This window comes from Gossypium hirsutum, chromosome A06, assembly GCF_007990345.1.
Source record: "Gossypium hirsutum isolate 1008001.06 chromosome A06, Gossypium_hirsutum_v2.1, whole genome shotgun sequence".
Classification (NCBI taxonomy): domain Eukaryota; kingdom Viridiplantae; phylum Streptophyta; class Magnoliopsida; order Malvales; family Malvaceae; genus Gossypium; species Gossypium hirsutum.
In genome coordinates, this window is record NC_053429.1 from 43,109,686 (window position 1) to 43,126,345 (window position 16,660).

The following is a 16,660-nucleotide window of genomic DNA, read 5'->3' on the forward strand; positions in this document are numbered from 1 at the left end:
AAAAAGAAAAAAGTTCTCATGTTGTTCAACTTGACTGAATAGAAGAAAGAAAAAGAAGGGAAAGAGCTTGGAGAAAATCGGCTATGGTGGTTCATTAGACTAAGGTATGTTGATGTTGTTCCATGAGATTCATGCATGTTTTTAGTTGTTAGCTTGAGTTCTACCTAGCCCATGGTTTAAATCTTTGCTAGAACAAATGAAAATATGAAGTCAAATAAAATTTGGGCATGGAAATAATAATTTGACATACAAATTTTTAAAATTTTAAATTATTTTATTTTAATATATATTTTCATTGCTTTATTTAAATATTATTTATAAAATATTTACTAGGAGTTAAATTAGGATTAAGTTTTATGTCCTATATTTTATTTAGATAAATGTTGACATGGTGAATCAATAAATTTAACTGAAGTTAAATTTTTAATAATTTGACAAAAATTAAATTAAGAAGAAAAAAATGGATTAAAATAATTTTTTTATATAGTTTGAGAGTAAAAAAAATACAAATAAATAAGTAAATCTCATCACATACTAAATTAAATAAATAAATTGAAAATAAAGCATTTTTCTTGTTGGAACCAAATTTTACTTTAAAGAAAACCTTGTTTCATATATAGTACTGGTCCAAACCGGGCCACTAGTTCTAATTCCACCGGTCCACTCTCAAGTTTCTAAATTAATGGTTTTAAGTGCTGATTGTACAAACAAGCAAATGAAAAGCAGCGAGCTAGAATCGTATTTTTCCATTGTTAATTGTCACTTAAAATTAATTTTTTTAAAAGAAAAAAATCCAAGTTTAGTTATAATATCCCAAAAATCATGACTAGAAATGGGTGCCTGCTTGCTATCCTTCAAGATCAAATGACGGAATGAACCCTAGAGCAGATAAAGAGGAACCAAGATTAACAACTGAATACCACCCTGCTCCATCAAAGGCAAAAGTAACCATCAGCTATCATGGAGCTTTGCTCGCGGATTTCATTACATAATGATCTTCGGCACGAACAAGGTTTCCAATGTCATAGCAAGATTATCAAAAGACAAGCGGCTGAGATTACATATCGAACCTTCGACACTAAAAGCTTCATACTCTCACCCAATGGACTTACGGGACCAAATGCTCCAGGAGGCAAAAGCCCTTCCCTGGCACTCGAATTAGAACTGCTTCAATAAAAGAAGAAAGTCATGATCCTATATAAGTATTTGTTAAAATGGAACATTTAACTCTAAAAGATAATGAACCTCACCTTCCCGTAAATATACAGGACCTATAACCTGCACAAGTTATACACCAATAAAGTAATCAGCCAACTAAGAAAGACAAAGCTGGATATCATGACATTAAGAAGGCAGAATATATGACAATTAAATAGCAAGACAGCAATAGCATGCAATATGGTTGATGTGGCAAAAGATAGGCTTATGAAAAAGCCAAGAATTCCATCCTATCTTCAGACATAGTAAACATGTTGGGGAAAACAACACTCAAAGATACACTAAACACATGTAAATCATGTGCAACAGATATAAAACATTCCATAGTAAATATGAAGCCTTTGCAATGGTTACTTCATTCTGGAAAGAAAGAATGAAAATCTTGAGGACTTTGTTGTTGATTAGGTTTCCTACTCCAGAAGAACCATTGAAGTTAACCTAATAGATACAACATAGTACTATGATGATAGTACTAATGCTGTATCATTGACCAACCTGGTTTATTATTATTATTATTAAGTTTTCACGATAATCTTTTAGGAGCCTGAGTGAAACTTTAAACACAAGAGAAGAGCCACTGGCAAAAATAAGACAAAACCCAGAAATAGTATTCAGCATACTTGTTACTGTCACAATTTGAAATACTAACAAGAATATCCACATTTAATTGTAGTTGAATGATTAATATTTGGAGAAATAAAACAAAGAAAATGATAAAGAATATAATGGAGAAGAGAAATAAATTTTGTATGAAAAAATTCTTTCAAATAATCTTTTATTTCAAGCACAAAAAGTTAATTAATTCTTCATCACATACAACTCTTTATATAGGAGTTGTAAGTGACTATTCATCTATATCACTATATGCTAGGAGTTGTGACTATTCATGCATGTGTGTATCTTTTCATATTCAAGCCTTTTAACTTTTCATCTTCAAGTCTCTTCACTATTCATATTCAAGTTTTTTCACTTTTCATATTCAAGTCTCTTCACTCTTCTAACTTTTCATAATTTATTTGTGCAAGGTTAATTTAATTATGTGCCAACAATGCCTCCCTTAAATTAAACTTGCTTTGAACTCCCAACCTTTCAACATTTTTCTTGAAGACTTGTCCACTTAGAGGCTTTGTGAAGATATCAGCCATCTGATCTTCCGTCTTGTAATATTCAACTTGAACATTACCATTATTCACTAGTTCCCTCAAGAAGTGATATCGAATGCGAATGTATTTTGTCCTTCTATGAAGAACTGGATCTTTTGTGACCGAAATAGTAGAACTATTGTCACAAAACAAAATTGTTGACTTGCTTTGCTTCTGCTTAAGACTTTCCAAAATTCCACTAACCAAATCAATTGACATCCTGCATAAGATGCAGCGATATATTTAGCTTCTGTAGTCGAAAGCGCCACAATTGATTATTTCTTTGAACTCCATGAAACTGCACCACTACCAAGGTGAAAAACATAACCAGAAGTGCTTCTGCTATCATCAATGCTTCCTGCTAAATCACTATCCGTATAACCAATGAGATCAACTAATGTATTAGCTTTATAGAAAATTCCATAATCAATGGTTCCCTTCACATATCTCAATATTCTCTTGGTAGCCTCCCAGTGATTGGAGTAAGGTTTCTCCATGAATCTACTTACCAAGCTAACAGCATACACGATATCAGGCCTTGTCGAAGTCAGATACATCAACTTCCCAACCAAACTTCTGAATATGGTGGAATTGACAAGCTTTCCTTCACCCTCTTTAGATAACTTCAGACCTGTAATGCATGGAGTAGAGACTGGATTCGCATTTTCCATTATGAATTTTTTTAGAACTTCCTTTGCGTAGCTCTCTTGTGAAATAAAAATTCCTTTCTCGGATTGATGAACTTCAATGCCAAGAAAATGATGAAGTTCTCCCAAATCTTTCATCTTAAATTCTGCCATCATTGAGTGCTGAAATTCTTTCAACATCTTCACATCATTTCCTGTGAAAATAAGATCATCAACGTAGAGACTTACAACCATGAATCTTCCTTGATAATTGCCTTTGATGTAGAGAGTATGCTCATATGGAGATTTCTGGAATCCACACTTCTGAAAATAAGAATCGATGCGGCTGTACCATGCTCTGGGTGATTGCTTCAACCCGTACAAAGCTTTCTTCAACTTGTAAACTTTTTCTTCTTCTCCTTTTTTGACAAACCCTGGTGGTTGATCAACATAGACTTCTTCTTTGAGAACACCATTCAAAAACGCAGATTTTACGTCCATTTGGAACATTTTCCAATTGTTTTGGGCAGCAAGAGAAATAAGTAACCGAACTGTCTCAAGTCTTGAAACTGGAGCAAATACCTCTGTAAAATCTTCTCCTTCCTTTTGCTTGTATCCTTTTGCAACCAGTCTTGCCTTGTACTTGTTGATAGAGCCATTTGGATTCATCTTTGTCTTGTACACCCATTTGACTCCAATTGAATTCTTGTGCGGCGGTAAATCTGTGAGTTTGTGACAGCCCAAAATTGACCCTAGTCGGGAAGTGGTTTCGGGACCACAAAACCGAGTTATAAAAATAATTAATTGCTATGTTCTATGTTTATTATGTGTGTGTACATGCATATGTGGAAGTTTCATTCCCTAATTTTGCCAATTGCATGAGGAATTATTAAATAGGGATCAACATGAGACATGGTGAAATATGATAGGCTAATTTTAAAGGGCTTATTAGTGCATGTCAACACAAGGGTGGACTTGCATGTCAAATTGCCCAATTCCCTTATAGTGGCCGACCAAGATGGATTGATGATGGGCAATATATTTGTTGAATTTGATATTATAATAAGAAATTGGGTTATTGGAGTTATAATGAATAAAATAAAGAATAAAAGAAAAAAGAAAAGTAATGAAAACAAAGCTTGTATCATTGGTTCTTCTTGGCCGATTGTAAAGAGGAAGATAGGAGGGAAACATTCGGTCACTTGAAGCTTGAGAAGGTTAGTAAAAAATTTTGTTAGTTTTTGAAATTTTAAGTTTAGTTTAAGTCAATTAGCTAGTTCCATATTAGCCCATTTGAAAACTTGGAATTTTAGATGTTGGTTTGAGCTTTCGGTTGTGGTTGTCAAGGGAGGAAATGAGATTTTGTTTGTCTTCAACAATTGATTGGTATATAAGTGTTAAATGTGAGAAAATTTTGTTTGGGTAATTGTAATAAATAATTAGAGGCTTAATTATCAAAAGGTTTCGGTTTTGATATTATTTTTATAAGCATAATTAGTTCAATTTGATAATAAGGTATGAGGTGATAAGTAAAATTTTCATGGTGGTTCAGGTTTAATGACATGCGGCTATGGTATTTGACAATGGTAAATTTTGTTGTTTCATGATAAAGATAGATGAGTGTTTGAGCTATACAAATAATCATATGTGAGCAATGGGTGCTAAAGGGAAAGGAATCGACTACCTTATTATGTACCAAGGCCGAATGTGTACTTGAATTAGGAAGTTATTGAGTAATGTTTGTACCTTAAGTGATAGAATAGAGTGAATGCTTGGAATGTGATATGTGTGAATTATATGTTAAATTAAGGTTTGCTAAGCTAGCTATTAAGGTGAAATGCAAATGTTAGTATTTGATTTGGTAATAATCTGCTTGGGGACAGCAGCAGTAAGGTGATTTTGGAAATCGCCATAATTTGTAGGAGTTGAATTAAAAGCTGAGTAAATTATGTCATTAAAGCTTGAAGAGTCTATTTTCTTACAAAAGAAACTATAAGAACTAAAGAGTTACCGATCTTGAGATATTTGAAGTATTGTGGGGCTGAGTCAAAATGACTACTAGATTCCCTGTTCTGTTTTTAGGAAATCATTATAAATTGTACAAAAATGATTATAAGATAAAATTTATATGCTTAAACTCCTTAATGAGTCTAGTTTCAAATGAAATCAAATACAACACATTTGGAATTCTGTAAAATGAGAAATTTGATTCGTAGTGAAGAGTGGTCAGATTAGTCAAACAGTGAAACAGGGAAAACTTTAAGAAAAATCTGGTATTGATTGGCCAAGCCTAAAATTCTGAAAATTTTATGGATGGAAGATATACGAGTCTATATCCAGGGAAAATTAACGGCAAGTGATTTGGAGTTTTGTAGCTCCAGTTATAAATATTTTAGTGACTGCTGCTCAGGGAAAACAGCTCGTAGTGAATATGTGATTTTGTTGTAAACATTAATGAAAATTTGTTAATGAATTATTTATTGATTTTTATAAAGCTTACTATAATCTATGTGTGTGAAAGTCGAATCAATTTATATATTATTCTGAAAGTAATACTTGAATAGTCGATTAATGACTATTTTAAAATTTGTTGAACTTAAGCTCAAGAGCAAAGGGGAACTAAATCCGATAAAGGGAAGGAAAAAGTAATTGAATAGCCATTGAAGTCGATCGATAACATCCGAGGTAAGTCTTCGAGTAATGACCCTACTTGAATTATATTGAAATGATTAGTCATCCTATGATGGATAGTCAAATGTGCATAGAGACTATGTTATAAAGCCAATTGAAATCATGCTCTTTGTGTGTGGCTATTGAGCCGAAATTGGAAAGGTTTAATGAATGCTTTGTGTTTGAGCCTTAGTAACGAAAGTGAAATATGGATGTGTCATGATTGTTGATATATATGTGCATGAGCATTTGAATTTTATCCGGGCTAAGTCCCAAAGGTAATTGTGCTAGTGATTTTATCCGGGCTAAGACCCGTAGGCATTCGTGCGAGTTGATATATCCGGGCTAAGACCCGCAGGCATTTGTGCGAGTTGATATATCCGGGCTAAGACCCGCAGGCATTTGTGCGAGTTGATATATCCGGGCTAAGACCCGCAGGCATTTGTGCGAGTTGATATATATCCGGGCTAAGACCCGAAGGCAATTGTGCAAGTTGATATATCCGGGCTAAGACCCGAATGCATTCGTGCGAGTTGCTATGCCCGGGTTAAGACCCGAAGGCAATTGTGCTTGTGGTAATATCTGGCTAAATTCCAAAGAAACTTGGGTATGAATGTGAGCGTTTTGTGCTGTAATAAATTCAATTAATACGCTCAACAAACCCAAACAATAAGGTATGTTTGCATGTGATTCGGAAAAGTCGATTCGTTTTAAGTAGTATTCGTTCAATCGACTAACGAACTTTTGGGCTTTTATATGGGTTGATACCTTGTGTGTGTATATATGTTGACGAATTGTGAAGTAAGCATGATTATGAGAATGTGTATTAATAAAGTGATTCATTTAGCTATGTGAATGTAATACTTTAGTCAAAGCCGATTTCATTACTTGAAACTTACTAAGCTTTAAAATGCTTACCCCGTTGCTTTGGCTCTCTGTTTTATAGATTTTGTTCGTTAGCTATCGGATTCGGGATCATCAAAGTCGAAGTCATCCACACTATCAACGCTCTTTTGGTACTCTTTTAGTTGAACTCTGGATATGGCATGTATAGGACTACCCTTGTTGTTTTAAGCACTTTTTGTGATGTATGTGTGTACAGCCATGCGAAAATGGCTTGTAGAAGTGGAGTATGGCATTAGATCATTTGTGTTTATGTATGTATATATGGTTTCATGATGTGACTATGGTTTGGAATGGAAGTGTTGGGCAAATGATCAGCCATTGGAATGGCTAAATATGATCATATGTGGACCTATGTATGACAAAACCCTAGTTGGTCCATGGTAACCACGAAATAGGTAAAGTTTACCTTGAAAACAGATGCTGACAGCAGCAGAGTTGTGGATTTGAAAAATCACAAAAATTTGTAGGAATGGAATTAAATAGTGAATAAATTATGTAATCGAACCTTGATGAATCTATTTTCATATGAAAGTAACGAAACAATCATATGAACAGTATATTAAGAGATATTAAAGTTCTCGTGAAACAGGGCCAGAACGGTTTCTGGATCTCCTGTTTCGACTTTGAAAATTTACCATAAATTAACCAGAGATAATTAGGAGTTATACCATATATGTATAGATTCCTCTCTGAGTCTAGTTTCTATAGAAACAAACGGCATCAGTATTGGAGCCCTGTACAAGGAGATATCCAAGTCGTAATGCGCAAAGGTCAGGGTAGTCGATCCCTGTAACATGGGAGACTTTGACTAATAAACTGTACTAATTGGCCTGACCAAAAATTCTAGAAAAAAATATGTAGATGGGCATATGAGTCTAGTTTCAGGGAAAAATCACGAAACTGATTTTCGAGTTGTGAAACTCAAGATATGATTTTTAAAGCGACTACTACGCAGATTGGCAGTGTCTGGAAAATTTTTAAAAGTCTGTTAACACCTCGTGTTCGACTCCGGTGACGGTCTCGGGTTCGGGGTGTTACAGAGTTCCCATGTATCATTGTTTTCAATTGAGCAAATCTCTTCTTTCATGGCTTTCCTCCATATTTCTTCTTGATATGCATCATCAAAAGAAATTGGATCTTCTCCTGCAAAGAAGGCAAAGAATACAGCATCATTTTGCACAACTTCATCCGTTACATCATATAACTCTTGGATGCTTCTCGTTTTTCGGATCGGGCTGGATGAAGAAGAATTTGATGAAGAACTTGGGGAAGCAGGAGGATTTTCTACTTGAGCATCATCTTCAGCATTCTCAATTACTGCCTCTTCTTCTTCTTCAAGTTCAAAAGGAAAAATTGGCAAATTTTCCTTTTCAACTTCCATATCTTCAAACATGGAATTTTCATCAAACCGAACATCTCGGCTTATCACAATCTTCTTTGTCACCGGATTATACAACTTGTATGCCTTACTTCTTTCACTATAGCCAATGAAAATGCATTTCTCTGACTTGTCATCCAACTTGCTTCTCATTGCATCTGGAATATGAGAGTAGGCAACACTCCCAAATACTCTAAGATGACTAACACTAGGCTTTATACCATACCACGCCTCATGTGGTGTGCAATTCTCCAAGCTTCTTGTCGGTGATCTGTTTATAAGATAAACTGCACCGGAAACAGCTTCAGCCCAAAATCTTCTTGATAACCTCTTCTTCTTAAGAAGACATCTAGCCATTTCCATAATTGTTCTGTTCTTTCTTTCACACAGACCATTTTGCTGAGGTGTATGGCGGACTGTCATTTCATGCCGGATGCCACTATCTCGGCAATATTTCTCAAATTCTTTTGAAAAATATTCACCTTCACGATCTGTACGCAAGGTGTTAATTTTAAACCCAGTAAAGTTCTCCACTTCTGCCTTGAAATCTTTGAATCTCTGAAAAGCCTCTGATTTTTCTTTGACACAATACACCCATAACTTTCTTGAGTAATCATCAATGAAAGAGATAAAGTAACGATTACCTCCTAAAGATGAAACTGTCATTGGACCACAAAGATCTGAGTGAATAAGTTGCAATGGTCTTCTTGCTTTCCACGAGGATTGAGAAGGAAAAGCAATTTTGTGTTGCTTTCCAAGTTGACATGCTTCACAAACATCATCAAGCCGATCGATTTTTGGTAAACCTCTAACCATCATCTTCCTTGAAAGCATCTCCAAATTTCCATAGTTTAAATGTCCATATCTATCATGCCATAACTTTGAAATTCCTTTATGAGCACCAATAAAACAAGACATATTCTGATTTTGAAGGGTAAGAAGAAAAGATTATTTGATGCCACTCCAACTCTAGCAACAACCTGATTTTTCTTTGATAAATAGCAAGCCATGTCTCGGAAATGAATATCATACCCCTTCTTCAAGAGATGCCCAACGCTAAGCAGATTATTTTTAAGACCAGGAACAAAATAAACTTCAGACATTTTCTCTACCCTTCCTTGCTTTGTTTTGAACTCCAACTCACCAACACCGCTAACTTTGTAAGCTTTGCCATCTCCTACTTTTACTTCTCCACAATCAGATTCAAAGAACTTCGAAAATAAATTTTTGTTACCTGTCATATGCTTGCTAGCACCACTGTCTATGTACCAGACATCATCAATCTCTCCACCATGAGATACGAGCAACAAAGTTTCTTGCTTTTGCTCTTGATTATTTTGTACTATATTAGCTTCATTTTTCTCTTCTTTTTGTACCAGCATTCACTTGCCAAATGACCAGGTTTGCGACAATTATAACATTCAAAATAGCCACGACCTCTTCCTCTTTGATTTCCACGTCCACGTCCTCTTTGTGATCCTCTAAAATTTTGACTTTGGTTGGCTTCTTTCCATCCATTCTCCATGCTTACATCTTCACCTCTTTCACGAGCATTTGAGCCTCTTCCTCTAAAATTTCTTCCTCTTCCACGACCACGATCTCTCCCTCTTTGATTTTTAAAATCTCCCTTATTCTCATTTAGAGACAACTTTGACTGGAGTGTTTGATCTACATCTACTTCCTTTTTCTTCTTGTTTAATCTTTCTTCATGGGCTTGCAACGAACCTGTGAGTTCATCAATAGTCATGGTACTCAAGTCCTTTGATTCTTCAATGGCAACCACAATGTAGTCAAATCTGGAATCTAAAGAATGGAGGATTTTCTCAACACCACGAATATCATTCATAGTTTCACCATTTCTTTTTAATTGATTGACTATGGACAAAACCCGTGAACAGTAATCAGAAACTGATTCTGACTCTGTTTTTTGCAATCTTTCAAACTCTCCTCGAAGAGTTTGCAACCGAACTCTTTTCACCTTTTCATCTCCTTTGAATGAATTTTGTAAAAATTCCCATGCTTGTTTTGCCGTGGTGGCACAAGCTATTTTTTCCCAAGCCGCTTCATATGATTAAACTCCTTGATATATCCAAAATAAGGCTTGCTGATTTTTCTTCCTTGATTTTCTTAGACTCTCTTTTTGAACTTGTGTTAATCCTTCCTCTTCTTCAGCCTCAACTTCATTATAACCTTTTTCAACAATCTCCCAAACTTCTAGAGATCCAAGAAGAGCCTTCATTTGGATACTCCATTTGCCATAATTTTCTTTGGTTAATTGGGGAACGGAAGAAAGAAGAATAGAATTGTTCATTTCGATCGAACAAGGCTCTGATACCAATTTGTAGTTGAATGATTAATATTTGGAGAAATAAAACAAAGAAAATGATAAAGAATATAATGGAGAAGAGAAATAAATTTTGTATGAAAAAATTCTTTCAAATAATCTTTTATTTCAAGCACAAAAAGTTAATTAATTCTTCATCACATACAACTCTTTATATAGGAGTTGTAAGTGACTATTCATCTATATCACTATATGCTAGGAGTTGTGACTATTCATGCATGTGTGTATCTTTTCATATTCAAGCCTCTTAACTTTTCATCTTCAAGTCTCTTCACTATTCATATTCAAGTTTTTTCACTTTTCATATTCAAGTCTCTTCACTCTTCTAACTTTTCATAATTTATTTGTGCAAGGTTAATTTAATTATGTGCCAACATTAATAACTAGATACATAGAGCATACAATCACTAATTACTCAACTTAATGTTTTTCCTTCTTTTTTTTTCTCTTTGATTGTAATATTAGGACTATGAAATATTCAGCTTTGTCGCTCTAAAATGTTAGGTTTCTTTCCCTACAATGATTCCCCCATCAAAGCTTAGTTCGAATGGAGAACTATAAAAAAAAATACCTACTTCCTTTTAAATTTTAAAGCAAACCTAGGTATTGATATTAGGTCATTATAACCCAGCTAGCAAAAACTGAAAGTTAAATTTTTCTCAAGTATTTTAAAAGATCAAAATTATAGATAAAATTAAGATTGATAACGATGAGAAAACTTGTCATACTTACTTGGATCATTAGTGGTAATTGTGGCTGTCCCATCAAAATCACATGTTGCACCAACAGTATGCATTCTTTGATAATAGTCATTGTAAGCATAAGATGCATGGTTCTTGATGTTATTTGGGAGATAACATGGCTGCCCTGATTGTATAACACTGCAATTGGCCTGGCCTTGCCCACATGCCCAGTTAAGCCCATCTTGCAACTTATCTTCACTGGCATCATCTTTTGCAACACAGAAAACTGTCGTAACATTTCCCATAATCTGACTAGAACCACTCAAACTCAAAGGAAAAACAGCAGTGCCATTCGTATAAAGCACCCCCCAATTCTTCTCAGAGACAGGCCCACGTCTCTTGTCTTCATTAAACAATTCGTAAATGTATGTGTTGATGGGAATATTCGGCCGACTGGGAGGGCCTGAATCATTGGAAACTCGCCGGATCAAATAATTAATGAAGGTCCCAGCATTTTCAACAGTGGCATCAGGTTCATTGGGTCCACCTTGCCAAGGCCATCCTGTTTCAGTGACAACAATAGGGATCCCAGAAAAATTGAGAGCATCCATAGAATAATAGGTTGCATCAACCATCGCATCAAACATGCTGTTATAGTGGAAGAGAGTGTTTGGGTCAACAATTTGTTTGACTGAGGGGAGTGGTTTGAAAAGTGCATAATCAATTGGAAAAATGCCATTTCCATTAGTGTAACCATAATAGGGATATGCATTTAACATAAAATAGGAGTTAGTGTTATTCAAAAACTGAAGAAGCTGGTATACTGTAGAGTTCGGTGAGGAATTAAAGGCAGCAGTAGAGGGGGGGAAAGGCTCGGGGATGATGTCCAAGGATTGGGGGCTCGAAACTTTAACTTGAAAATTTAGATTAGAAGCCACAAGAGCTTTATGGAGGTTATTCATAGCAGTAACTAAAATTGGGGCAGCATGAGGAATTGATGTAAGAACCTCACTGCCAACAGCAATGGCTGTAATGTTGGTTGAAGGCACATAGGATGCTACATTTTTGCTGACCCAGGCTGCTGCAGCTGATGCGGATTCTCCAATTCCAAGAACTTCCTCATTTGTCACGCCCACTGTAACTTCAATCCCACTGTCTGCAAGTGCTTTGAGCATGTGAGAGTCAGCATCATAAAGTCGTACGTGAGTGATTCGATGGGTTTTGATAATAGAAACAACTTCAGAAGCTGACGGCATGCTGGAAACATCAGTACCAATGTTTATCCCAATGAATGCACCTATAAAATCAATGATCTATTTCAGTAAAAACCGACCACAAACATGATTACACGGTTTTTATATAAATTACATAACACTAAGAAGACCCGTGTAACTATAATGAAAAACAAATTGCCCAATTGGATTACTAAAGGTAAATTCATGACGGTATGACAATTCCATTGTGCTTCTTTTCTTTTTTTGGTTTCCATTTGCTTCAAGTGTGATCTCCAATGCAGTAAATAGTGGAACCATCAGTTGATTTACTTCCTTCCCGCAAATATTAACAACACTCAATGAACTATCTGTCCTAGCTATAAAGTCTCAATAGTTGTCTCAATCATTCTCCACGATTCAAGAAAACATTCTTAGGCATAAACTGATAAAAAGTCCAAAAGAGTCCATGTGGTGGACAAACAGAAAACAAAAGGAAATGAAAACAAACAGAACATAAGCACTTTGATTTCAATGGTCTCTTGATCTTTAGAGGCATGTCTGATAGGCACCTTCTAAATACTGGGAAAAGAAACCACAGACTGAATTATGACTAAAATGGTTTCAATTTTACATTGATAATCACTGGTGGAATTAGATCCATAAAATGTACCAACAGTGGTTATTATAAAAATAAAAATAAAAAGTTGCTCATTAACAAGGACTATCCTTTATAATGATTATATTTTTTACAGCTGATGCATTGAGACTCATAGGAAGAGCAAACCCAAGAGGTAAAAACTCTAAATTTCTAAAGCCTCATCTAAACAGCAGACAAAATAATATACAGAGCTTCGAATAGAATTTAGCTTAAAAGTGAAACCCTCAATAATTTATAGATTACCTAGCACATTGGTAAACAGGCCAATTAAAACCAGAAGCGAGCCTCCAAAACATCTATCAGGATTCATCTGAGCATAAAAATAAAAAATAAAAAACTCCAACCTAGACGAGCAGTCTTGTGCTGTTTACACTCCCCCAGAGCTTAGACACTAAATGTTCTGCAAACAAAAGTAACAATCGGGTATAGCATATGATAGTCAAATTCAGCCAATGATGAGAATTTAAGGGAAAATGAAACAAATAAAGAAATCATAAAAAAACACAAGAAATCTACAAATATTCAGGGAAAAAGAAATTGGGTTTGTAGTGCTGTCGCTCAAAGCTGCAAAATAGTATTACATGTTCAGCAACAGAAGGATAAACTATCACTTTCACATGTGACCTTTTCAAAGCACATTGTCAAGAAATCGACCTCCATGTATTATAGGACAGGATAAACTTTAGTGGACCTTTTTTGACTACTTACAGAAAAATAAATAAAACACTACATAACATTCACCAAGTACATTAATCTTCAGTGAACATGATTTTGACAAACATTATGTCAAGCGAAATCTTACAATTAGCATGAGTTATTAGATCGACACTCCACAGCGGTATAAATCTAATGTGCATGTAAATTTGCTCACCAAGGTAAGTATTTTATACGTCTTGCAAAACAAAAATTTAAAAGAAGCTAAAATATCTTTGAAAAAGAAACCACTAATGGAAAGCAATGCAGCTGTGAAAGAAAAGTCTGGTTCCAAAATGCCCAGATGCAAAGGTCCCCAAAGTTGAATTTTAAACTACCCAGTGCCCAAACTCCACATAATAATGGTAAATAATATTACCCAGATGAAAAAATCAAGAGAAATAAGTTCTAAAGTACCTGATCCAAGTTTCCAAGCTGCTATAAAAAATAAAATTAAAAACACACAGCTATAGAGCTTCAGCTGATAAAAAATATTCTTCTATTTACATTATTAAATATAATTTACATAGTAATAAAAGAACGAAAACATCAACTTACATAATAAGTAGAAAGCAGTACTTTAATAAAAAAAAAACGTAGAAAACTGTTTCAGATTCAGAGTTAAGAAACCTCTCTAATGGCAGCTTGTCTTTGTTTGAACTCTCGGTAGCCAGTGACTTGGTTGTCTTTGCAACTCTGTTGTTTTCTTGTTAGTCTTTTTTGCAATAATTTATTTTAAAAGAAATTATTGCCACAGGAAGAATATAGAAGCAGCAGAATATTTGCTTGGGGACTGTATGCTAAAAAAAAATAAAGCATTTACTAAATTAAATTAAAAAATAGTATAAAGAATAAAAAAATATATTCGTTTCAAACGTGAGTTGAGCTTGTCACGGACTCGACCTGGCTTATTTTTGCCATCAGAATTTGCTATTATTTTGTTATTTTGTTATTGTTTTTTAGTTGTTTTCTTATTTCTCATTACTCTACTATTATTTTATAATTATATTGTTATTATTTTATTGTTATTATTTGGATATATATATATATATAATTCTTATTTTATTGTTAATTTTATTATTATTTTAAAGACATTTACTTATTATATTACACTTATGTTAGTGTTATTTAAGTATAATTTTTTAATTTATTTTTAATTTGTTGAAAAATATTTATTTTAATATTTTTAGTGGTTTTGATATATTATATTTTTTTTAAAATTAATACGCTCAGCCTGGTTTTAGCATTTTTATTTGGACTAGGCATGACTAAAAGTTTAAGCTCATTTTCAAGTTGGGTCAGGCCCGAGCCTATCAAAAGGGCTTAAAATTTTATCAAGGCCTAGCTCGAACACGACCTGACCTATGGACAGGTCTAGTCGTTGTACGTTAAGTCATTTACAAATAAACCATTTTTTTATTTTTGAAACCAACCGTTTTATTGACACTAGTATGGTTTATTCACGCTTCGCGTTGAATTGATTATTTATTTGTGTCAAATTATAGAGTTAAAATTTAAAGATTAAAATATATCTTAAGCAAAATTTTTAGAAACGGATCGGTGGTTGAATTGGTTATACCACTGGTTTGTTTGATTTGATTAAATAAATCATTAAAAATATAAAAAAATTCTGACTCAATCTATTTTTAGTCTGGTTTAATCGATTCATACCAATTCATAGCTCAATTGATCTTACGCCTTTCTTTGAATCGATATCCCGATCAATCCAATCTAGTTCAAACAATCATAACTCTAAGTCTCTATATTTTATACATTTGAAATTTAGTCTTCTTACTTTTATTTTCAACAATTTAATCCCTCAACTTTTTGGATTTAAAAATCCGCTTTCAAAATATATATAATCATGTAACATTTTAATTGAAAATTTAAATATATTACCTATTTGGATTAATCAACAACATTATAAAAATATAAAGACTAAATTATGTTAAAAATTAAAGTATAATGTTTAAATCTTAATTTTAAGCATATTAAAAGGACCAAAACTGAAGATTAACCATTGTTATTAAATGAAAAAAACATGGTATGTGTGCCACGTGTTAACATGAATAAGGTACATAAATAGATATATATTTAAAATTTTAACATATTTTAAAGATTAAAACTGAAATTATACCAGTATTCTAAAATCTCAAAAAAAAAAAGAAAAGCTTTGTCTGTTTTTTCTGACAGGTGTAAAAAAAACACACATGATTTGGACACTACTTTAATATACAGTTATAGATTTTATTTCATTAGCACGAGTATTTTGTTTGAAATTGAATTGAAAGTTAAATATATGAAATCGAAAATAGATTGACAGTTAAACTGATAAAACCCGTTATACATTATTTAAATCGATTTTTCTTGATACAGTTGGTTTATTAATTTAATAGATTAAATTGATAACTTTTTTTTTAATATCAAATAAATAATTTGAATATTTTATAACTAGATTGTTTATTTTGCGTATATAAATTAAAAATTATTCTGTTTATTTTTTAAAAATTATATACTACTACGATCTTAATTTAAAATTAATAAATTTTATATTTAAATGTTTAAATGTTTATTTATGGATTATAATATGTTTTATAATAAATATTTATTATTATTTACAATTTTTGTGTTATCATATCTATAAACTATATTAAAAATTCCGTGCATGCATGTGAAAAAAATTTACAACACAAATGGGTGTTTAAAAAATAAAAATAAATAAATAATTAAAATGTATGACTTGAAATAAATTAATCATAATAAAAATATAAAATATGGACGATATTAAAATAAAAAATTAGATTAAATTATGAGTATAATGAAATTTAAACACATAAATACATCATATAAACAATAATACATGCATGCAACAAAAAAAAAAACTAAATGCACTTCAATTATTTATCATGATTTTGTCATCAACTGGGAGTTAGTATCAAGTTGACTTGTGACAACAACCCAATTAACAACATTATTTATGATATATACAACTGGTAAAGATAATAAATTGTAAATATTAAAAATTATATAAAAATATTAAAATAAAGCTTTGGTTGAATGATAAATTTAAGGTTTTACTAATCTTATTAGTGTGGGTTCAAATCCTAATATATGTATATATATTATTT

The 16,660-nt window shown here is 33.0% G+C and overlaps 1 protein-coding gene across 8 annotated transcripts; it reads right to left on the reverse strand.

Annotated features, from left to right (window-relative positions):
* Positions 1-749: 749 nt before the first annotated feature.
* Positions 750-14,361, reverse strand: LOC107962938 (glucan endo-1,3-beta-glucosidase 4). Of its 8 annotated transcripts, none has more exons than XM_016899504.2 (5): positions 14,163-14,361; positions 13,083-13,239; positions 11,017-12,264; positions 1,251-1,278; positions 750-1,164 (listed from the first exon to the last, which is right to left on the reverse strand). In XM_016899504.2, the coding sequence occupies exons 2-5, from the start codon at positions 13,147-13,149 to the stop codon at positions 1,023-1,025; spliced, it is 1,485 nt and encodes a 494-aa protein (XP_016754993.1). In that variant the 5' UTR covers positions 13,150-13,239; positions 14,163-14,361; the 3' UTR covers positions 750-1,022. The 8 variants fall into 8 exon arrangements, with proteins under 8 accessions (XP_016754993.1, XP_016754996.1, XP_016754997.1 ...); XM_016899507.2 differs by having other exon boundaries at positions 13,184-13,239; positions 14,163-14,324; XM_016899508.2 differs by having other exon boundaries at positions 13,184-13,239; positions 14,091-14,324.
* Positions 14,362-16,660: the final 2,299 nt, after the last annotated feature.

Bases quoted from the DNA above. Each gene is read 5' to 3' on its own strand.
- LOC107962938 (XM_016899504.2), bottom strand. From the start codon at position 13,149: ATGAATCCTGATAGATGTTTTGGAGGCTCGCTTCTGGTTTTAATTGGC. The intron at 12,265-13,082 runs GTAATCTATAAA...TTGATTTTATAG, and splicing joins CCTGTTTACCAATGTGCTAG to GTGCATTCATTGGGATAAAC. The intron at 1,165-1,250 runs GTGAGGTTCATT...TTATTGAAGCAG, and splicing joins TCCTGTATATTTACGGGAAG to TTCTAATTCGAGTGCCAGGG.